This window comes from Magnolia sinica, chromosome 12 (assembly GCF_029962835.1).
Source record: "Magnolia sinica isolate HGM2019 chromosome 12, MsV1, whole genome shotgun sequence".
NCBI lineage: Eukaryota > Viridiplantae > Streptophyta > Magnoliopsida > Magnoliales > Magnoliaceae > Magnolia > Magnolia sinica.
Genome location: NC_080584.1, coordinates 59,715,090 through 59,740,303, shown reverse-complemented (window position 1 = coordinate 59,740,303; position 25,214 = coordinate 59,715,090). Strand labels below are relative to the sequence as shown.

The window sequence follows — 25,214 nt, the reverse complement described above, 5'->3', positions numbered from 1 at the left end:
TTGTCAGTTTATCTACAAAGCTTTATACTGGGTCTAAGTTCCCTGATGAATTGAAAAGTATGCATACACGGCCCGACTTTTTTTCTTTTAGCATATTTACTACAAGTATATGCTATATCCATCAAAGCTATGTTGCCAAACTTCTTTTAATTGGTTGGTGTAGCATTTGGAGCCTTCTCTTATATTGCGGTGACAAGTAAGGAGCTTCCTTCGAGTTGGTGCTACTGAGTTGGTGCTACTATAACTCAGTTTTCAGTTTTCACTGGGACAAGCAATTGCTAAGAAAAGATAAGGTAACACTAGTACCTTCTTTTCTTCTTGGCTTACAACTTATTTCTCTTTATTTTTTTATTTCAACTTCTTCTTATCTATCATGCTTATTTCAGGTTTTTCTTTTCTGTTGTTGAGCAATTGTTGCTGCTACACGGATTATCCCTTTCATCCATCCAAAAGATACAATGGCTGCAATCTTGGCAATCTTGGGGATCGTGGTTACACCGGTTACAGAAGCCGGAAAAGCTTTAGTGGCTACTATAAAGCGCCAGGCCAGTTATCTCCTTTGCTATAGATGTAATGTTGATGATCTTAGCAAAGAAGTTGAAAACTTGGTGAGTAAAAGAAATGATGTAGAGGGACAGATGAATGCAGATAGTCGGAATGGGCTAGTGATCACTGAGGTTGTCCAGAAATGGTTGAAAAATGTAGAAGATGTCAAAGAAGATGCAAAGAGTTTGGATGACCAAGTTAAAGAGAGTATCAGCTGTTTCAACTTGCGCTCACGTTACTGTATCGGTAAAGAAGCAAAAAAGAAGATGGATGATGTTTGTAAGCTCCAAACAGAGGTGACATCCATTAATGTATCATACCCTCCACCACCTCCAACCATCGAATCCTTGCCTGCTAGGGGCTTTATGCCTCTTGAATCCACAGAATTTTCTATGAATCAAGTCATGGATGCACTAAAGGATGACAGCATCAACATGATTGGGGTGTACGGCATGGGGGGAGTGGGAAAGACAACCTTGATGAAACAAGTGGCCAGAAAGGTGAAAAGCGAAGAACTTTTTCAAGAGGTGATCATGATGACCCTAACCCAGAAACCTGAAGTGAAGATGATTCAAGGCGAGATAGCAGAGCAATTGGGACTGGAACTCAAGGAAGAGAGTCAAGTAGTAAGGGCAGGGAAGCTGTCAGAGAGATTGAAGCAGGAGCTGCTGAAACGCAAGAAGATCCTTTTAATCTTTGATAATCTTTGGGAAAGGTTGGATCTAGATGACATAGGAATCCCTTTAGAATGGAATGATAGGGGTTGTAAGATTACATTTACTACACGAAAAGTGGAAGTATGCAGTCACATGAAGAGCCAGGCAAAGATCCCTGTCAATGTGTTATCAAAAAAAGAGGCATGGCATCTATTCAAGGAAAATGCAGGTGACGCTGTCGACTCCTCTGAATTGCATGTTGTGGCAAGAAAAGTTGCTAAGGAATGTGGGGGCTTGCCTCTAGCGATTATCACAATTGGAATGGCATTACAAGATAAGGATAAAAAAGTGTGGGATGATGCACTACTACAATTACAGAGGTCTAATCCTACAAACATTGAGGGTATGGATCAGAAGGTGTTCTCTTCTTTGGAGATGAGTTACAATTACTTAGAAAGTAAGGAGGCCCAGGTATGCTTCTTGTTTTGCTGTCTATTTCCAGAAGGTTGTTCCGTTCATGAGGAGGAGATGATAAAATATGGAATTGGAGAAGGTCTCTTCAAGGATGTTAATACATTGGAGGAAGCATCATGTAGAGTTCATATGTTGTTCGACAAACTTAAGACTTCATGCTTGTTGCTAGAAGGAGATGGACCAAACTCTGTAAAAATGCATGATGTAGTTCGAGACGTAGCCTTATCAATAGCATCAAGAGCTGAGCATGGGTTTTTGGTAAAAGCCAAAGTAGATTTGAAAGAGTGGCCGGAGATTGAAAATGTGCAGAAATGTAAGAGGATTTCATTTGTATACAATGAAATTAATGATCTTCCTGATCAAATTGAATGTCCTCAGCTCCTAACCTTGTTTTTGTTTAGGAATCATTCTTTGAAAGAGATTCCCAATGATTTCTTTCAAGGGATGAATTCCCTTAAAGTTTTGGATCTATGTGGCATTGATATCTCAATGTTGCCCCCATCACTGGAGTGCCTAAAAAACCTTCGGACGCTGTGGTTGGATAGATGTCCTCGGTTAAAAGACGTAACTCTAATTGGTAGATTGAAGAAGCTAGAAATACTTTGCTTACAAGAAACCGGCATCTGTGAACTAAAAGAAAAAATGGGTGAGTTAGACAGTCTAAAGCTCTTGGATTTGATGGAAACGAATTCTCTTGAAATGATAGCACCAAATGTCATATCAAGGATGACTCACTTAGAGGAACTGCGAATGGGAAATAGCTTTGGCAAGTGGGAGGTTATGGGAAATGAAGACGCAAGACAAGCTAGCTTAGCTGAGATGGCATCCTTGTCTCGGCTAACCATTTTATACATCTATGTGGAAAATGTCCAATGCTTGTCTCAGGACATCCCTGGTCCATGGAAAAACCTAAAGGAATTCTGCATATGTGTGGGCAGAGATTACGAGGACGGCAAAGCAGAAAGGAGTATAAAAATTAAGAATTCACCATGTCCAAATGCAAAGTGGGTTGAGGAGCTGTTTAACAGAACATACGAGCTAGAATTAATGCATTGTGAGGGTCTTGACAATCTCATGCGGTCACATGAACTAAGTTTCCACAGCTTAGAGATCCTCGTTATCCAAGAATGTAGTGAAATGGAACATTTTGTAAGTGTGGAAGAAGAAGAGACTCCACGGAATGTATTCAAGCATTTGAAGAAGCTGACGCTAAATGAGTTAATGAATCTAAAGAAGTTCTGCCGGGGCCAACTTCCAGCCGGTTTCCTCCAAAACCTGAGAAAGCTAAACATATTAAGTTGTAATAAATTAATCAATATCATGCCATCTGATCTTCCTCAAAGTCTGGAGAAACTCTATATAGATTACTGCAATGAGTTAGTGGAAGTCTTTCACTTCCAGGGGACGTCAAAAGAAGATGCTCTGCTTTCAAAATTAAGGAAACTCGAATTGTATAATCTACCAGAACTGACAAGTATTTGGAAGGGGGCCGTACCTCCTCCTGGTAGCCTCCACCATTTAGAGGACTTAGATGTTGAATATTGCAAGAGACTGAGATATCTCGTCTCACCTGCTCTGGCACAAAGACTTCAACAATTAAAGCAGCTTAGCATTGAGGGGTGTGAGAAGATGGAGAAATTGATAGGGGTAGAAGTAGAAGAGAGCACAAGTGCATCATTATTGTCATCATCAGGGTCAAGGCAATCAGAACTGACGTGTCTCCCTCACTCACTTCCACATGGAAGAATGTTCCCCAACCTTCAAACATTGCACATTTCTAGGTGTGATGGCCTTCAGAATCTCTTTTCATTGAGTGTCGCCCAAGGTCTCTTGCAACTCGAATATCTCTCTATCATCGATTGCAAGGGAATGGAGGTGATAATAGCAAACGAGGCAGACAATGAAGTGGTGGATCAAGGCATGCTTCCAAGGTTAAGGACTTTAGATTTATGGGGGTTAGAACAGCTAACAAGCTTCTACCAAGGAGTTGGGGTACTTTTCGATTGGCCTTCCTTAGAATATCTTGAGGTGCAGTTGTGTCAGAATTTCAAGAAGATTCAAATGGGACCCCACAGTGCTCCAAACCTAAAGAGAATCGAATCAACCAAAGAATGGTTAGAGGAGGTGGAGTGGGAAGACGAGAGCCTTAAAGCCCGCATTCAACCCCTTATTCATCTGGTAGAATGAAAGGTAAGATGACACGGAAGACATGCATCATTCATTTGTGTTTTCGTTTTCTACGTTTGGGGGCGGATCTGCCCATGCATCAGAGCTGCACCGTGTTGGGTGAGGCAGGGCTGCACCTAATCCGCTCCCTTACGGATCTGCCCATGCATCAGCGCGATCCAAACCATTGGTCTGTGACGGCCTACTTTGAAGGACTGTCTCGTGAATGTCATCTTTATATGAAATTTCCAGATTTTGAATTTTGTGGCTATTAAATAGAAGGTGAAGTCATCAATTATCTAAATGAATGAAAAAGAAAAGGCCAACATTAATTGATGGCCCAGATCTTCCAACATGAGAAAATTTTTAAGGACCCAACAGACCAATGGTTTGGATAACTTTGCCATCACTCCCACTTATATAAAATAAGGACTCTATTATTGTGTGATACACTAAGGATATTTGCCATATAATGCATGTCATTACCTTTTAGGTTGTGCATATGGGGCTATGGTTTGATAGCATAGAATTAAATATCATCCATCTGATGTGTCCTGTTGTTGATAAGCCATGAAATAAATATTCCAGCTCCTTTTTTCAGTTGAATTTTGACAATTTCTTGTTTTTTTTTTTTCATTAATTAATTAGAATTCTTCTGTTGAGAAAATTTTCAAACCGTGGTCTACCCACATGTAAGTGATGGAAGTCATTTGATATAATGAGTTCTAGTCTTAATGGAACATGCCCCAAATTCTATCCTTCGGATCCATGCACAAAATGTTGTATTTCTCACCAACCATGATCCGTTGTGGGCTCCTTCATACCAACGGTCACAACAGTTGAAGCATGAACTCTGTTTTTATTCTTACATATTAGAACCTTGCAATGGTCAATTTGTATGTAGTTTCATTATCATTTTTCCCCATCTAAAAACTTATATTTTATTTATTTATCTTCTTTTTTTCTCATTACACAGGCTCCTCAAGTGACACCTGCAGTGAATATTAGCGTAATCAACTTCTCTCTTCTTTCTTTATTTATCTCCTCCTTTAATTTAAAGATACTCATCCTCTAATCTACTAAAACAATACTCTTTTGAAGTGCTAGTATTGTTTTATAAGTGTACCTGATTTCTGGCCTTTTCCCAGTCTGCATTTGGATGTGCTGTAGGATTGAAATTCAGTTATTAGTTTATTAATTAAAGTAGAAAGGAGTATATTATAGTTTCGTTAAGAGAATTTTATGATAAACTACCTACTTATTATAGAATTTACAATCTTGTACCTTTGGAAAAAAGGTCTTCAGTAAGGTATCTCACCAATCTAAGTAATTATCAATAGAATACCTTCCCTTATATTTCTCAATGGGGACAAGTGATGCCGAAGGGGTGGGCAGAATGGGTGGGTCCCATTGTGATGTTTATGTGAAATCCATCCCAACAAACAGATCCGTCACTAGGCCCCATACTTAAAAATCAGCTCCATTCATGATTCAGGTGGACCACATGATTGGAATCAGTGTACATGGCAACACTCACCCTCTAAACTATTTCCATTAGTGTGGCCCACTTGAATCACATGTGGGCCTGATTTTAGAGCTCCTGACTGACTTCTGGTGTGACATATAATGGTTGGAGTGGATTTCATATATTCATCTTTATACATCTTCTTATCCTAATAGATTGGAAGAATTCCAAGGCCAGGAACGTTGGCACCCCGAAATTATATTCAGCTTTATACATCTTATACTGATAAATTGGAAGACTTCTAAGGCCGGGAACACTAGCACTTCCTTTCATGGAGACAATTATTACTGACAATGCATATGCACATAGCCACTGTATGAATGGAATTTATGTTCCTCAATTGAAACCATCCAGATAGCAAGGCCTCTATGTCACACCTAAAACATCATACAAAATCAATGATGGTGAAGAGTAAATGGTCAAGAGCTCCATACATATAGACCCATCATTCAATAATCTAAATTGTTGATTTGATGGGCCCAACAAAAATGGAGGTTGTCCAAGAAGTCTCCAATATTGAAAGATTATACCTCTTTAATTCAAATATATGGTTAAGAGAATAAAGTAGACCATCCATCCACATTTGATGAGGAAAGTGCCCACCTATTGAAGCATTGGAATTTTCCTATTGGAGATTTTCATAGCACTCCCCATCCATTATGGGTCCTCAGATCAACAGTTCAGTATTTTGAATCATAGTGCCCCCATGTGAAAAACCTAGCTATCTAGTAGTCTACACATTGATGGGCAGGTCTAATTTCTCGTTTGATATTTTCATTTCTGGAGAGGATAATATAATCATTTACTGAATCTCTTTCTAACTGAATTTTCTTGTAATTCATTCAATGTTTACTCTATAACTCTACATCTGTTTTTCCTCTTAGGTATTTAGAGTCGTTGTGGCTCTTTTTGTTATCTTTTCAATTCAGTTATTAAATGTGAAGACTTGGCATGTTGTTAATACTTGTTTTTTATTCTTCTCTTTACAAAGTGAGGTAAATACATATTTCCTTTCTTTTCTACATCACTGACTAAAATTGAAAACTTTTGCCCGTCACGCAAATTGGATACCGACTAAACTAAAATAACTTGGAAGATAAAATTGGCTAATTCATGCCTTCAATTAACGAATTGAAAAAAAACAAGAGCCTAATAACTCTAATTGAAAAGAATAAAGGGAGAATGCATTCCACACTTTTCTCCTTAATATTCTATTATGAACCTTTTATTCTTTCTTCTCTTTCCCTCCTTTGGAGCAATCTATGTAATAAATTTTTTTTTTTGTGTAGTAGTATATTTTGGGTGAAATTCCATACTACAAGCATAAATCCAAGCTCCACTTGAACTTAAAGTATTTAAAACTAATGAGTTATGTACAGAGTCATTAGTGACAGATTAAAAGGTTTCAGGGGTTTCAGCATAGTGGTGAATCCTTCAATCTGCTACATAATAGTTGCACTAGTAAAATACTGTGAGATTGCTAATGCAAAGAATGAAAACTACCTCCAACGACTCCATCAAATTAATGTAAGCTACTCAAAATGACTATTCATCGGACTCATTAATGGTTTGTAATATGCTGCTATGTGTATAGCCATCACATAAATCATATGGTGCATTCCCAAAATTGTTGCCATGGGACTATCACAACATTACAGCCAATGGTCTTTCAAATACAGAGTTGAAAAAAATATATATGTGAACGTCCGTTCACATTCAATAGGCAACAGTATGGAGGAAACTAGAATGCTAGGATTATGATATCTTTGATGATATCAGGATATTTGAGTTTATCTTTGATTTTGTATAGTTGTATATAAACATTAGTTCTCCACGGGATACAAACACAAGTTTTCCACCATATAGTTCTATCACTGTCTAGGCTCATTCATTGTGTGGCCCACCTGATAAAAGATTTATCAATGATTGTGACATATATGGTGAAGTTGGGCTAACCAACAAGCAAGGGAAAATCATTGGAGTGCCAATTTACGTAAAACCAATGCAATTACTGCATGTTTTTGTCTTACACTTGCTTTTCTTCTCCTATGTGGAATGTAGGTTTGCAAGAAGCTTGGCGGTTGTCATCTTTACCGCATGTGTTTCAGCTCCTCGACTGGAAAGATTTAGCACCTTGTTTAGTTCTTTGTTTTTTATTTATCTTTTTGATTTCCATATGTTCATGGTTTATTTTGTTTGAACTATTTATACTCATTGTCTGTATAACGTGGATACACAAGTGATCACATGCATTCAAGATGTTTGCTTGAAACAGATCACAAAACACTCTGTCTAGAAGGTGTGAGATATTTGGCTTGACTTAATTTAGATTTCATGATGTTTGTTTGAATCTTGTTGGCCTATGGTATTTGATTGCATAGTCCCACAAACTCCCATAGCATTTATTTCTTAATAAATAGTGAAAGGGGTGGGGGTTGTAAACAAGTCTAGGGGTGTCAACAGGGCAGTTTAGGGTTGGGTCAAGCTTCAGGTCAGATATTCCCAGGGGTGTCAATGGTCAGATTAAGGCCAAGCCAATCTTTGTCCAGGCCTAGTGCAGGCCCTTGAAGAGCCAAGATAGTCCAGCTCGAGCTCGGCTTGTAATGTCTATGACGGTCTTGAGCCCAAGCCCAAGTGTTGGTGTGTGTAGAGACAGAGGTCTTTAGGTGTGGCTAGCTGAAGTGTGCCCCACCATGATGTTTAAGTGGTCCAGCCCGATCACGTGGTGCAACACATCATTTTATCCATAGGCCCAAACAAAGCCCAGTCTGTGGTCCGGGTGGGCCATATGAAGGAAATAGTTGGGAGAACGATACCCACCCTTAATTTTTTACACAGCCCACTAAGATGTTTAAGAGGGGAGACATTGATCTTTGATTATATTCAGGCCCACCATGATGATTATTTAAGAGAGAGTTGTAGTTGAATCAATCAGGAATGTTACATGCGGTTATGGTAATTGAATTATCATGCATTCAAGAAGTGTGCAGCCGACCTTCATCCTGATGGATCACAACCTATCACTGGGATGGATGGCATATACATCCCATGATTGAATATATGGTCCATTTGAATGTTTTTTATGGTAGGCATTAACCTGGTGGTCGGGTTGGATATATGTAAATATCATTGCGAGACCCACCTAAGCCATTAAATCATTTTCTCCTTGACAAAAGGTAATGGAATGATGATTATATGATTAATGAGGTAGTTTTTGTTTTAAGGTAGTGGAATATTGTAAATTCCATATTAATTTGGTATTTTTTGTAAAATTCTCAATATTAAAATATAAAAATACTCTACGATCAAACGTGTAAGTGGGATATGCCCACTTAGAAGTTGAGTAATTGGGTAAATCGGTAGGAGTTTTTAATAAGGTAAAAACAGATGAATTCAATTTTTCGAGTTAGTTATATTGGGTAATGGGGTAAGTAAATAACAATTGCTAGCCCTCTATATACAATGCTCCCGACCGAGATATTGTGTAGTACACTTAGTTTTTCAATTCATACAAGTGACCCAATGATCCAATGATCAGGAATATTGATACCATGCAACACACACCAAAATCCCCTCAAAATGGAATATCTAAGTTATGAAATATTTGATCTTTTATTCATTGAATGCGAATTTTTTTGCCATTTTCTTTCTGAACCATTGGTATATATGATGGCTAGATATTTGGTTGCATGTACCCTTTATGTTAGGACAAGGTCACCCGTGATTCGGGTGGAGCACTTGGTTGGAAATAGTGTACCAGGCAACGATTGCCCTCCAAAATGTTTTCTTTGGTATTGCCTATCTGAATCACAGATGGCCTTAATTTTAAGTCTCCGGCCTAAATTTTTGTGCGGCTCTTACACTTGTTAGATTTGGCGATAGGGACGTTGTAATATGAGTGATTAATCTGCTTTTGTTACCTTTCAAAAAATAAAAATCGTGTGGCATGTAATGGTTAGTTGGTTACAGTGATTTCATATATTCACAATGATAAACCCATAAAAATCAAGGATGGACATGTCTCTCCCAACTTTTTTCTTTTGGGATAGCCCACCTACCTCACAAGTCAGCTTAATTTTTTTGCTTTTAGGATTACACATCTAATGGTTAAAGTGGATTTTGTATACACATTGTGGTGGCCCCACCAAAAATCAAGTTCGACATCCAAATTTAATTGCATAGAGATATTGCTTAAGAAAGGAAAAAAAAAAAAAAAAAAAAAGGAATTGTATGGGCACCATATGGGCCCACTATGATGTCTCCAACCTCTAGATATTTAATCTCATATTACGCCTAGAGAGAAAAAGAAAGGCTCAATTGTGATTTTGTTGGGCCATAGCAAAAGAAACAATTGGGAGAGAGATGTCTACCCTTGATTTTTATTGGGCCTACCATGATATAATTATATGAAACTCATGCCAACTATTAGATTACAGACACAAATTTAGGTATGTGACCCAAAAATTATACTCATATGTAATTCACATGGGTATTGGAAATATTTTGGAGGGTGAGCATTGGCCTATACATTATCGCTAATCATGTGGCCCACGGAATAATAAATGGAGTTGATTTCCAGGTATGTGGCCTAACGTCAGGTGACATACACCTGGTGGTCGGGGTGGATATATGTAAATATCATTGTTAGACCCACCTAAGCCACCAAATCATTTTCTCCTTGACAAAAGGTAATGGAATGATAATTATATGATTAATGAGGTAGCTTTTGTTTTAAGGTATTGGAATGTAAATTCCATATTAATTTGGTAAACGTGTAAGTGGATATGCCCACTTAGAAGTTGAGTGATTAGGTAAATAGGTAGGAGTTTTTAATAAGGTAAAAACACATCTAAATTCAGTTTTTCGAGTTAGTTATATTGGGTAATGTGGTAAATAAATAGCAATTGCTAGCCCTCTATATACAATGCTCTCGACGGAGATATTGTGTAGTACACTTAGTTTTTCAATTCATACAAGTGGTCCAATGATCAATGATATGGAATGTTGATACCATGTAGCACATGGTCAATACTTTGTGCACCAAAATCCCCTCAAAATGGAATATCTAAGTTATGAAATATTTGATCTTTTATTCATTGAATGCGAATTTTTTGTCATTTTCTTTCTGAACCATTTATATATATATGTTGGCTACATATTTCATTGCATATATCCTTTATGTTGGATCCCAAGACACCGGCAATTTGTATCAGTGAACAATGAGCTACATTTCCACAAAGCAATAACTTGATAACTATAACAATGAACCTCTTCCAAAAAACTTTTTTTTCATATACAATCATAAAAAGGATTAACTTCCACTCTAGCCATTGTATAGGATGCCGCATGAGGCCCATTACGATGTTTATGTAAGATCCACTCCAACCAGTAGATATTTACCCTCATTTAGGCCTAAAAACATAAAAAAAGGCTTGCCTAAATTATGGTGGCCACAACAAAGAAAAATGTTAGGAGAGATGTTCACCCTTGATTTTTATAGGCCCATTGCCAACCCTTTACACTATGCTCGGGCTGAGATATTGTGTAGTAAGCTCGGTCTATCAGTTTATACAAGTGGCCCAATGGTCCAATGATCCAGAGTGTTGATATGATAGGACACATTGTAAATACTTCTTGCCCCCATAATCCCTCACATTGGAAGATCCTAGTGATGATAGAGTATTTGATCTTTTATTCATTGAATGCAAACTTTTGTCATTTTCTTTCTTGAACACTTGTATGCTAGCTAGATATTTGTTTCTTGATCCTTTACGTACGCTGCATCCCAATATGTCAACAGTTTGGATCAAAGTGGGCCACACTTCTACAAAGCAATAACCCAAGTACTATACTACAAGAAATTTTTTATATATACTACTCCGTCTTTTTATTTTACACCAAGGGGTGGTTTTGATTGTAAGTTACTTTAGATAAACTACTAAAGCCTTAAATAGCTTATCTTTGTTTCTACTTATTAAGTAAATAAGCTTGCTTAGTAAACAACGTGTGTTGGCTAAAAAGTAAAAAAGAATATTATGTTTCCAATATCACATAGGTATTTATCCCTCATGTTTTTTCGGTTCACCCTCATATTCACTATTCATCATGTGGGGCAAACCTTGGACGTGGACTGTTCACTGTGTGACCCCCACCCTGGATGTGGATTGTTCATTGTGTGAGCCCCACCTTTGATATGGGCCATCCATCATGCTGAGCCCACAATGGATGTGAGCTATTCACCATTAGGGGCCGACCCTTAATGTGCCTCATACATTATATATGTAGGGCCCACCTTTGATGTTGGTCATCCATCATTGGAGACCCACCATCAATGTTATTATCCGTCATGTGGGGTTCACCTTCAATATCCACCACCCATCCTATAGACTATCCATCATGTGGGCCCCACCTCTAATGTGGGACGTCGTCCATCATTCGGGGCTCGACTTGGATGTGGGTCGTCCATCATGTTGGGCCTAGCTTAGATGTGGACCACTCATCATTAGGGCTAACCTTTGATGTGGAATGTCTACCATGTGGGGTCCACCTTGATGTGGTTCATCCATCCTATGAAGCCTTCGATGTGGATTGTTCATCATGTGGGTCCCACCTTCAATGTGGGTTGTCCATCACATGGGGCTCTCCTTGGATGTAGGTCATTCATCATTAAGGGTCAACCTTGAAAGTAGACCATCCATCAGTTTTGGCCCATCTTGATGTGGGTCATCCATCGTGTGGGCTTCCCACTTCAATGCCCACTTCCCATCATGCGTAGACCAACTTTGATGTGGACCATCTATCATGTAGGCCCTACCTTTGAAGTGATTGGCCCATTATATCGATCCACTTTATATGTGGGCTATTTATCATTAGGGGCAGACCTTTAATGTGGATCATCCATTATGTGGGCCCACATTAATATAGGGTCATCCATCAAGTGGCGCTCACTTTTGATGTAGACTTTCCATCATGTGGGCCCCTCCTTTGATGGGGACAATCCATTACATGTGGTCTCCGTTGATAAGGACTATGAGAGAGCCTCCGTTGACATTGACCATGATGAAGAGAGAAAAATAAAAGAATAACAAGTCGAAAAGTTATTTTTAAAAAAAAAAATTATTGAACTAAGTAGCTTTTAGTATTAAGTTACCTTTACAATAATACTTACCAAACTAACTTAAGTGTAAAAAGTAGCGTAATGTTTTGGTGGTATCCAAACATGCCCTATTTAAACTTTTCCTTTTTGTCTAAATCTAAATGGTCTCTCTCTCTCTCTCTCTCTCTCTCTCTCTCTCTACACACACACAAGGGTTAACTTCCATTAAATTCGACCGTTGATTATGTGAAATAATACTTTTGTTCCTAATTTGGTAGAAATCAAAGAAATTTCAATTTTATGCTATACAAACACAATAATGTTTATATATTTTAAGTGAGATTTTAACCACTTGTATTGTGAACCCCTTCATAAAAAAATTTATCCAAACTATGTAATGATGGGTTATATATGGTAATTGATTTGATTTGCCGAAAATGTATAATCTTTTTATATTTAAATACAGGGCATAAAATGATAATTTCCTTACTCTTTATAAAATTAGTGACAAAGTTTTATTTCATATGGTCATTATAACAATGAAATCTTACTGAAATTAACCTTAGGGGTCGTTTGGATGCGTGTAATTTTTTTAGTTGTAAACACATTACAGCTGAAAAGAATTTCAGGTGTCATCAGTTTATATGCAATTCTGTTTGCCTTTTAAGTGGTATTCTATTTATAGGTAAACAGATTGTGCGTTTAGCTAGCTTGTAAAGTGTTTATAATGAATAAAATAAGTATTCATATCACAAAGCTTGGGCAATGAAACTTCCAAAAGCTGTAAATCACATAAGAAAGTCATTATTTTTTTGTTTTAGAGCCTTAAGATAACATTAAAGCATGCACACGATAAATGAATTGGATGTCTTCCACCCATCACCGTGGGCCTTATAGATAATGGAGGGTGGATTTCCCGAAGGTACAGGAGATCTACTCTATTCTTTCCACTGGTTGTCTTGCTCGAGGGCTTTTGTAAAGAGGATAAGAGGGAGTGATATTTAACCAAAGTCGCCACTAACTAATTGTTACAATTCTACAGTCGGTTAGACCTCATAGAAATGCTTAAAATTGAAGACCCGGAGATCATTAACTCTAAGATGACTCGTGAGTTTACTTTCCAAAGATTCCAAGTAAGAGACCGTGGTTACAGAGAGGGAAGGTGTTAGTCAACCGCTCTACCCGTACCAATGTATGGTCTGACTAATTTCTTAAGAATAAGGGTAATTCTGGTATACAAAAAATGTAATGCGATGCAACGATAGTAATGATTGACTGATCTAAATTTCTGATGAGCAGGATCGACTATATTGACAAACCACAGAGCATACATTCAAAACGATCAAGTGGAGGGTATATGTATGAGATGTTTATGATGCTATATAGATGCTTATGATAAAACGACGGCTAACCGAGTAAGGTTTCTAGTGGATTTATTGTGATTATATCGACAGGTTTCAGAGCATGTGCCCACCAGTCAGATACGAGAAAACAATGGAATGCAATGTAAATACTAAAATAATGACTAACTGACTAAGGTTTTTGATGGGCAAGATCCGATTATATCGACAAGCCATATAGCATACACCCGATAATTAGATACGATAAAACAGTGAAAAATGCACTATGATGACAATGTGTATAAAGACTAGGAGGGTTGAGAAGGGAATGAATGTTGCACGATGCTAATACGTTAATTTGATGAAACTGATAAATGCTTAAACGATTAGATGAACGATAGTGTCGTAAGGCTAGATTGAATGATTCGGATTTGAACTTAGGTGGCTCAGGAGGCTTAGACTCTAGCTAGGATAGTGACGCAGGGATGAACGTGATGAGGATAACTACTCCGCATCCACGAAGCTTCTCTGGACTCCTCACAAAGACTTCTCGAATCCACGAGGAAAGAAAGCAGAAAATAGAAATAAATTCTAAGAAATTTGAAATTGATTAATTGATCAATAAAAACAAGTTCACAACCCTTTAAATATGGGTACTAAGCAATGGAAAAGAAATCAGAATCAAACTACAACTCAAACTCCTAGAATCCGTGACTTACTATAAATAGTAAACTTACTATTTATAGACGGTCGTGATGTCTACTAGTGCGCAAGGTTTTCGGCCAAAAATAGTAAGTGTCCTATTTGGCTTCACCAAACCGTTCTCCTAATTATTCTAAGCTCTTTTCACGTTGGGCGCAACTCCTAAAGCTCGACAAATGAAGAATTATAATCAAACTAAAACTTACTATTTATAGTAAAGACGAAATTAAAACAGGGAAACAACCGTCGATCCAGGGGTTTTTCGCAATTCCGGGCTGCGTAACCCGGCATAGCTGGGTTGGTTGGCTAAAGTAGCTCGTTCTACCCCAAAATAATATATTTTACGTCAGGTAACTCATTCTGAATTGTGAGATACGCCCGATCTAAGGTCCGACGGTCTAGATCACTTCTATCGTCGACCGGGCCTTTTCTGATCCATCTTGGCCATGAAACTGTCCGCGACCCGCTTTACATCAGATAGGCTAGAGAAGGGTTGGGCTCTCTCTCTCTCTCTCTCTCTCTCTCCTTGGCAAAAGGATGGCTTCCTAGATTCTCTCCTGATGCTTCTGGATGGAAGTGGATCTCTTAAAATGAGCAGAGATTATTTCTGAGATGCTTGAAATGAAAGGAGAGGGGGCTATTTATAGCCTCCAACCTGATTTTCTTGTAATTCCTGGTAATCCTAAGGGCAAAAGGTGGTTGAAGGGTTAGAATTGGAGAATAACACATGATATCATCTCATAGGTTGGATAAGGTGGTAAAAAAATAATTTTGGGTAATGAGATCGGTATTAGAGAAAATACACTTCAACCGCACACTTAAGGTTAGAAAATGGAGAGTTTCACATGCTTGAGGGATGTTGCCCCAAAGAGGGGGAGTACTATCGGGTCATCGGTAGCCTGACTACCACTGGTCCCTACTTGGACTCCCTGCTTTGGAAGGCAACATCCTCCAAGCATGTGGAGGCTCTGCTATGAGGGTTGCTACTTTAAGGTTTCAACCATTTCTGCGATTAGGCTTGGTTTTTGGTTTAACTAGGTAAGTTGATTGGGTTGTGGGTTTGGGTAGGCTGTCAGGGTTAGGTTGACTACGTCGAATGAGCTGAGTTTAGAGTTTAGGACTGGAGTTCCTAGGGTTTGGGTTTATAGGGTTATAGTTTAGATTGGGGTTCAGTTGTCCATCCATTCATTTACACTCAATTAGCTTATCAGCCTAATGAGGAGTGTCTATATGCCTTAAATGCAATCAAGGAGTTTTTAATGGTGGATTTCTCACGCCCCGAAATTCGGATATAGAGTGTGCACCCTTAGACCTGAGTTACGGCACATGACTTGTACACCGAATGTACTAATATATACTAGTCTTTCATACCGTTTTCTAGAGGCTCAGTTAAAATGTACACTAAGTTTCTAAACTCAAACCTTCAGCAAAACATCTCACATTCATTTATTTTAATCACATACACATATATCTACTATCACGATTATTTATGAGCTTTTAATCAACATATTGATAACATTTACAAAAGTTAAACATCGTACACCCCTTTGGGGTTCTATTAAACCATTTACTGACAAAAGTTTTAAGTATTCATAATTTTCAGTTATTCAACTTAAATTTTGTTCAAAGATATGGTTAAAGAAATGACATGAGTTCAACTAGATATGTGAGTGATTTAACATATTCAACTCATCTTCATCAATACAGAGCCATAGCTCTTGTGAATCCTCCACTAGTTCACCTTCCTGCCATGAAACTTGAATAGTTGTTTCATCATCCACTAAATTTGTATAGTTTTTTCATCAATAAAACGTCAGCTGGCCAGGCTTAGTAAGTGAACCTTATCATGGTCCATGCGCATCATAATTAAAATAGAAATGCATGAATGTCATGAAATGCATGTATGTATAAATGCATTAAGTAGGTTGATCAGTCCACTTGTTCGAGTTGTATCCCATCAACCCGCATCTCTCCCCTTTTGAGGCAGGCTTCTACCATCTTAGTAGGCTTCCAAATATTGTGGGCATCTAGGGATGGTCCCTTAGGTTACCAGGTACTGTAAGTATATACAGGTCATCCAGGGAGTACCCTAGGTATTTAGTGCAGTTATGCGATGCGTGACATGAATACATAAGAATGATTTATGCATCATGTTAACAATTGATATATATATATATATTTATATATATATATATATATATATATATATATATATATATATATATATATATATATACACACACACACACACACACACACACACACACACACAATAACATATGACATTTCAATTCTTAACAAATTCAACAAACATTCCATACAAAGGATCATAATTATCAAAATGATGAGCTGACTATTCTAATTACAAAATAGAGGAAACATGTTAGGATAACTCACCAATATTTTGGTAATATAGATTCTGAGACATTACTCCAAAATAAATCAAATGACAACTGCCTAAATATATAATACAACCAAATATATTTATGTTTTTAATAGTTTATATAATTTGTCTCAACTTGTCGATCACCTAGTTTAGGACCCACATGAGGAATTTAACTATTAATTTGAATCCTTTTACCTTTCATTCTTAACATGTGATTGTGGATGGTCATTCTTCATTATGGGGCCCACTTAATTAACCTAAGTTGATTTGACCACACTAACGTTTTAAGATGATTGATTGTTATTATTATTTTACATTACACATTAAAATATTAGAATTTATAAATCAAACAAAATGTTCTAGCGGATTGTCAGTTGATCGAACCATACCATTGATCGATTGAACTGACCTATTGATCAGTCGAATTCATTTCAATTTTTAAAATTTGGTCACTGAACATAATTTACCGCCTTCAATCGATTGAATCATCCTATTGATCGATTTAACAAATACTATAAAAACTAAGTTTATGATGATCCAATTTATAACTTCAGTGTTATTCTTTATTTTTAATACTTTTAATATTTATTGGTCATATGGTCAGATCCGAACCATGCATCATCTCCCACATGATTGATTGAAGGGACAATTAATGAATTTTCAAATCTAAACCATCTAAGATCCAAATTTCTTTTAATAATAATCATTCTTACAATCAGTGTGGCTCATCAGATGATCAAACTCATCAAGAATTCTAGATGAAGTTTTTGATATATTTCAGAATTCACATAAATGGCGTAGATCGGATTTGATACATCCGATGATCCATTGATCATATAGGACATATCTAAGTCATCTATTGACATCACAAAATATCAGATTGAGAATAAGTTAATAGATCACTTAGATCCAGACCATTTATATTTTTTAAAAAACTTATTCAAAGTATAATAAGTACGATCCTAACCTTTCATCCTCATGGCCCATCAAACGGTCAGATCCACTCATACTCTCTAGATAACAATTTAGATCTTTTTAGAATGAGCATATGTAGTGGAGATCTGATTTGATCTATCCGATCACTATTTTTGGATCTAAGGTATAAAAGATTCTTATGGTTAAATATGATATATAAAAAAATATCTCATCCACTAGTCAAATTGATCTGAAATTCAAGGCAACGATATCTTTTGGTACTTAGGATCGAATGATCCATTCAGATCTATCTTAACATGGTCGAATGCAAGCAATTAAATATTTTCCTAAATTACTATTGTCCGAATCTGAAATTATAAATAATCTATTTATTCAATTTCTCTATGCACCTATATACTGATTGTGTGGATGATCCACATCATATATTGTATAGATTGGGAAGAGATCAACAAAATAACCAAAAAAAAAACGAAAAGATCTAAGGGTCAGAACATTCTATATTTAACTATTTATTTTAGTTTTAAATGTATTAAAATTCAGGATCGTTACAGGACGTCCCATCTTTCCCTCGTGTGGTCCATTAGATAATGGAAGAGTTGTTTTTTTTTTTTTTTTAAAGGCTATAAGAGAGCATCAAGGGAAGTGTATTATGGATAGTTGAATGTACCATATACATTACGATGGGCCCCACATATCATGAGTGTATATTAACCATTGTGTTCTAACATTTATAATGCCCTTTTAGCTATACAGACTTTACCAGTAATATGAAATATAACTTTTTACTGGATTTAGATTACAATTAAAAGTTGTAATATGTTTACAACTTGTTAAGCTTTTACAGGAAAATACATGCATCCAAACAACCCTTATAATCAGTTTACCTATAATCCCTTTACAACTTAGGACTTTACATGTATTGAAACGACCCGTAGTGTGTTTTATTACTTTGTGGATATGAGTAATTTGGCATATAACAAAGACACCTTGGTATATATTAAAGGCTCGTATAATATTAATCCCTTACTTCGATGGAGCAGATCAGGTGTTATCCAGGTAACAGCTCAGTGAGTATTACCCTAGCTTAGATAGTGTTACCCTTATCATGTGTGGCCCACCTTGATGAATATGTTGTATATTTATGTATCCAATCCATTGTTTTAGCTCATTTTAGGGCATTATCCGGTAACTTAAGCATATGCAAATCTACGGTGCTTCATACTTTAGAAACAGGGGTGATGGAAGGTCAAATCTACGGTGCTTCATACTTTAGAAACAGGGGTGATGGAAGGTGTCACGCCCCAAACTCGGAAACCGGGCTCACAAAATTCCCGATCGCCGAATCCGGCGCCGACAGCCTCTGTAGAACCCCATTCTAGGCTCCCAGTGCCCATTCGCCAGGTTCCGATCCTGGGATGCTACAAGGAGGATTTTCAACATCAGTTTGATTCGTAATAAGCATAACCAAAGGCATAACCCACAAACAACAACCAAAAACCCCATCACATTTCCACTATGATCAAAAACTTTACAAGTACAATAAGCATAAAGGGAAATACAATAAAGATGAACAAAAACTCCAAAATGATCTGCCACGTGTCCAAGCCTCAGCGCTGCTGCGATCCAACGTCACCTGCACGCAACGGTCGTGCATAAGCTTATAGAAAGCTTAGAGGGTGGTGAAAGTGTATGCAGCATCAGAGTAATGCGGAATATGCTGATGAATGCCAAGAATACCATAGCCGTACCAAGGCCATGCGGTGCAAAGCATGAATGATGTCGGCCCTACCAAGGCCATGCAATGCGAAATGCAACTCAAGCATACAAATCCTCATCTAAGTCCACATCAATACAGCTCAAAATCTTGAATATCACCGGGGTCTAGTACACTCCAAGCCAGATTGCCGCCCCATCGCGCGCAATAAGGTGAGTGGAAAAGACCTCACTATCCGCCTGCCAATATCGGGCTCGGCTCGTCAATAGTGGACTCATTCTCCGAGCTGGTCAGACTCAGCCTAGCATTACCCCCTACTCTCGGGCGGGTAAGGCCGCACCCCCTTCCAACAGACCACGACACAGTGGAAAGCACAACCGTCTGGTAATCGGCACTCAGCGCTCATGCACCCACTCGGTCTAGACGTTGGAGCAACCTCTTGGTACCATAAGGGTTTAGGGACTTTCACTCAGGGATATCTATCGCACCCCATGTAGAACAATATTTTCGGTATCCAATCCTGCCAACCACGATACGTCTGTGGAGGCTACGGCCCTGATGTCGCTAGGGCGTACAGTAACCATATCACACAATGCGAATGCATGAATCACACTTTCCAGTCATACAGCAATCCTGCGCGTATCGTGCGCTCATGTAGGGCAACACCCCCTGTACGGGAGCCCTTAAACAATCTGCCCAAATGCATATGCTATGATCAGTCATTTCTCATATCAAGCATACGTATGATGCATATGATCATGAATCATGGAACTAAACATGTTATATAGGATGGATGATGTTCATAACAAAGATGAGCTTAGACGGCCTACACATTAGACGTACGAGCCTAACAATGGGCCCTAGGGAAAGTCATAATGCGAACATTTAACCAACACTATACTTGCAATGTGGACGTCAAACCACCATTGCTCCCAAGGCATAGCCCGATGTAAACGTCATTACATAAATCATGTTGGGATTGCACATTGCAATGGACCTTAGGTATATCCCATTGGGCCTTCAATACATCAAATGGGTCGTATCATATGGGCCTCATGTTCATCAAGTGAGCCACATCAATGGGCCACACCAATGGGCCTTATGTGCATTGCAATGGGCCATAACCCGTGGGCCTTAGAATGCATCAAATGGGCCTACTCACATGGGCCTTATATGTATCAAATGGGCCTCGCCAATTGGGCCCCATACGTGCATCAAATGGGCCTCAACCCATAGGTCCCAATGCACCTTAATGGGCCTTAACCCATGGGCCCCTAATACATCAAATGGGCCTCGACCCATGGGCCTTACATATAAATCAAAGTGGGCTTCAACCAGCAGTAAATTATATATAATATTGTTGTCAAATTTGTGGTGACAAAATCACTGTTATGTTATATATAACTTGCTTAAGTGAAGCTCTCTCAAGGATCAACATTCATGACCAAGCTAAGCTCACAACAAGCAAAGCTCACAAGACAAGACTCAAGCCGCAAGAATTCAGGAAGATTTCAAAGCAGTTAATACACTTTCAAGATTGAGCTACATCAAGGTTTAATCTACATCAAGATTACAAGGATTATACTTCAAGGTCTCAAGTTCCGAATGTTTCAATGTCCATACTTCATGATTGAGGTTTGATTGACCATAGGTTGACCTTAGAAGTAGGTCATTTCGGATACATAAACCGAATGTTTATTTTACATGTGTTTGGTCTGTTCTTCGACCAGTCTTAGGTCTTCTTCGACTAGTCCTAGACTTGCTTCGACCAGTCTAAGAAAATCCTCGACCAATGTAAGTTTGTTACATATTCCTGATAAAATCATAGCCTTCAACTAGTCCAGAACTGCTCGACACCGTAGAAATGTGTCGACCGATCTTCAACCAGCCGTACATTCTTCGACTCAAAGTCCAGCTAAGGTTTACAGGACCTACGACTAGTCGAAGGAGAATGGCCAAAGTATATCCCGCCGGATTTTTCAAATATTTTATGGCTTCGACTAGTCGAAGAGCACTCTGGACTCGAAGACTTGATCTTCTCACCTATAAATAGTGAACGACTCACAAGAAATTATCGAATTAATTAAAGTATCCAAGCCAATCCTCGTCGAACTTCTGAGAGATAATTCTGTGCTCCATCTAAGCTAAGTGTGCTTATTTAATATTCTTCTTTCCTTAGCTTTATTTTAATTGATTTTGTTTCTGCTATTCCAATCCGATTTGAAAAGAGGAATTATTATTCCCTTTCTTTGGAATCAAAATCAATTAAGGCAAGCCCTATTTGGTTTAATTTAAAATCTATTAGAATTAGAACCATTGTAATCAAGTACTGGACATTGAACTTGGACATTCAATCATCTACTTTGATTTGGTTCTACCGGGCTGCTACAACGAAGAAGATTTTCAGGTATTTTACATATTGTAAATCCCTTTCTATTATTTTGGTTTCTTTCAAGATTTGCCAGAAAAATCTTATTGTATTGGTTTTCTGAGGAGAGCCAGGAAAACTCAGAAGTGGGGTTTTTTTAATTGTGTAAGCCCACAGACAAAGACACAATTGTAAAGGTTTTGGGTGAACCTGGAAAAACCTATTTGTTAGTGAACGCTAATATCCCCTATGTGAGGATATTAGGAGTGGAGTCGCATTTTGTGTGGCTGTTGTTTAACAGTTGGTGAACACACAGGCGAACCACTATAAACCCTTGTGTTGTGGTTGATTGTTTTATACTTCTTATTTTTAATTATTCTTTTGTGGGATGTATGTATGGTGGTGAATGTTGTAATCATTTAATTCAAGCATTGTGAGAATTTTGTAATAGTTTAAAATTTATTTTCAGCTATTCCTTTATCAGCTTGAATTTCAATTTCATTTGAATGTTGTTCCAGCAAGGTTGCCCTGCCATTTTTATGGTGTATGGCTGTCCCTAGAACAATACATTTTTAATTGCAATTTATTTCAATTCCGTTTGTATTTATTTTTGTATTCCTCTTCGATTTGAGACTTGATACAAAGATCTTTCTAAAAATAAGGTTGTCCTACCATAAACTCGTTTTTGGTGTAAGGTTGTACTTAGAATAACGCTTTGTATCAACCTCTCAAGATCTGAATTTTGAGGTTATTTTAATTTATCGCATTGTGATTTACTTTGGCTATCATTTACTTTTAAATTCATGTTATAAGTTTTTATTTGGCATTGTCCTATTCACCCCCTCTAGGACATATAGCTTGGCCTTTTCAAGTGGTATCAGAGCCTAATAGCTCCTTTTAATTGTTGGATTTTATTCCTGAGCTAACGATTTAAGCTATTTAAGATGTCAAATTTTGATAGCCTTTCAGTCACTAGGCCTCCACCCTTTGATGGCTCCAACTATGCCTATTGGAAAGCCAGAATGAGGATCTTCCTCAAATCAATGGATGAAAATGTGTGGCAAGCCACAGTGACTGAATGGAATCCTCCTATCATGGAAGTTACTGGAGTTGATGGTTCAAAGTCTATGAAAACCACACCATATTACCAATGGACCACCCTTCAGAAAAGTGAGAGTAGTGCAAATGCTAAAGCACTAAATGCAATTACTTGCGCACTATCACCAGATGAGTTCAAAAGAATCATTTCCTGTGATACTGCAAAGCAAGCTTGGGATATATTAGAAATGACACACGAGGGTACTACAATTGTCAAAAAATCTAAAGTCCAACTCCTCACAACCAGATTTGAAGAAATTCATATGGAGGAAAATGAAATGTTTATGGACTTTTACACTAGATTGAATGACATTGTAAACTCAATGTGGGTCTTGGCAATAAAATCCCAGAAAGTAAAGTGTGTGCAAAAATATTACGCTCACTTCCTGAACGGTTTAATTCTAAAGTAACCGCGATCCAGGAACTTCGTGATACGGATAATATGAGGGTAGAAGAACTAGTTGGTTCACTACAAACCTACGAGTTAAACTTTAAAGCTCCTAAAGGAAAATCTATCGCACTAAAATCTTCTAAATGTAATTCAGAAGAAAATTCTGATTCAGAAGATGATATGACTCTTTTAACTAAGAAATTTTACAAGATTTTCAAAAGCTAAGGGTTGATTTTCAAAAATCAAATGATAAAAAGAAGTTTAGACCCAAATCTCGAAAATCTTTGAAAGATAGTCAATGTTACAACTGTCTAGAATATGGGCACTTAGCAAATAGATGTCCTAAAAGGGACAAACCCAAGAAGAAGGGTATGTTGGCTACATGGGATGAATCATCTGATTCTGAAGGTTCTTCTGAATCAGAAGATTCTGAAACTGAGTCGGGCAATGAGGTTAAAGCTCTTATGACTCTAGCCAAATTCACATTTTCAGATAATGACTCTACAAGTGAAGAAAATCTGAATAGTGAATGTGAAAATGAAGATGATCTTCAAGACGCTTACAATGCCCTATATAAGGAAAGTTGTAAAATTGCTGTCAAACTTAAAATTCAAAAAGAAAAGTTTTCTAAACTCAAAAATTATTTTGAATCACTTGTCTTAGAAAAATCACAAATTTCAGATTGTTTTGAAAAATCAAAATGTGATTTGGAATTCAAAAACTCACTAATTGTTGATTTAAAATCTGAAATTGAGAATCTTAAAACTGAAGTATCTTCTCTTCTGAGTCTAAAGGACACATGGAAATATGCCCAAGGTGATCCAAAGTTAGAGAAACTTTTATCCGGATCAGGAAAATGTGGCGATCGATCCGGGTTGGGCTATGATAAAAATTTTCCTCCTAAACAAAAGTATACTCCTCTTATGTTTGTTAAAGGAGAGTCCTCAAACTCAAAAGGGAAAAGTACTTATCAAGATTTTTCTAAAAATTCAAAAACTTCTCAAAAACTTAGAAACAGCCATGTTAACTTTAATCAGAAACGAAATCAACTAGCTGAAAAGATAGTTGATTTACTCAAGGAGCTCTTAAAATCTAACTCTATAGGTCATTCCTACAAATATACACAAAAGAAGACCAACTATGTTTCTAAACCCAAAACAATTATGAAATGGGTTCCTAAAGTCACCTGCTTGGTTACTCACACTGCTTTCAAAGCAACAAGTCATTCAAAGTGGTACCTAGACAGTGGATGCTCCAGGCATATGACAGGTGACAAAGCTTTATTCACTGATCTGAAAGATATGACTGATAGTTCAGTCACATTTGGTGATGGTAGCAACTGCAAGATTATAGGCCAAGGTACGGTTCAACTTTTTAATCTTCCTGTGTTTAAAAATGTTTTATACGTTGAAGGCCTAAAGCACAACTTGCTTAGTATATCACAAATATGTGATAATAACCATAATGTTCGGTTTTCAAATCAAAGTTGTGAAATACTAAACAATAAGGGTTCTGTAATATTAACTGGACGTAGAATGCCTGAAAATTGCTATATTATTAGTGAATCCAGCTCATCTAATCAAACATGTTACATGGTCCATACAGACAAGACTGATTTATGGCACAAACGTCTTGGACATGTACATTATCGAAATTTATATCGATTAAGCAAACGAGAACTTGTAAGAGGTTTACCCAAACTTCAGAAATTAGATAAAATATGTGGTGAGTGCCAGATAGGCAAACAAACAAAGAACTCACACAAAAAGGTGAATTCAAATACCACATCAAGACCACTCGAACTTCTCCACATGGA

At 37.5% G+C, this 25,214-nt stretch overlaps 1 protein-coding gene across 1 annotated transcript; it reads left to right on the top strand.

The window, feature by feature from the left end:
• The first annotated feature begins 225 nt into the window (after positions 1 to 225).
• On the top strand, positions 226 to 3,863 carry LOC131221450 (probable disease resistance protein At4g27220). The gene is made up of 2 exons (XM_058216705.1): positions 226 to 293; positions 387 to 3,863. The coding sequence occupies exon 2, from the start codon at positions 459 to 461 to the stop codon at positions 3,861 to 3,863; it is 3,405 nt and encodes a 1,134-aa protein (XP_058072688.1). The 5' UTR covers positions 226 to 293; positions 387 to 458.
• The last annotated feature ends 21,351 nt before the right edge of the window (positions 3,864 to 25,214 follow it).

Excerpts from the sequence above, each read along its gene's own strand:
- LOC131221450 (XM_058216705.1), top strand. The coding sequence starts at position 459 with ATGGCTGCAATCTTGGCAATCTTGGGGATCGTGGTTACACCGGTTACA.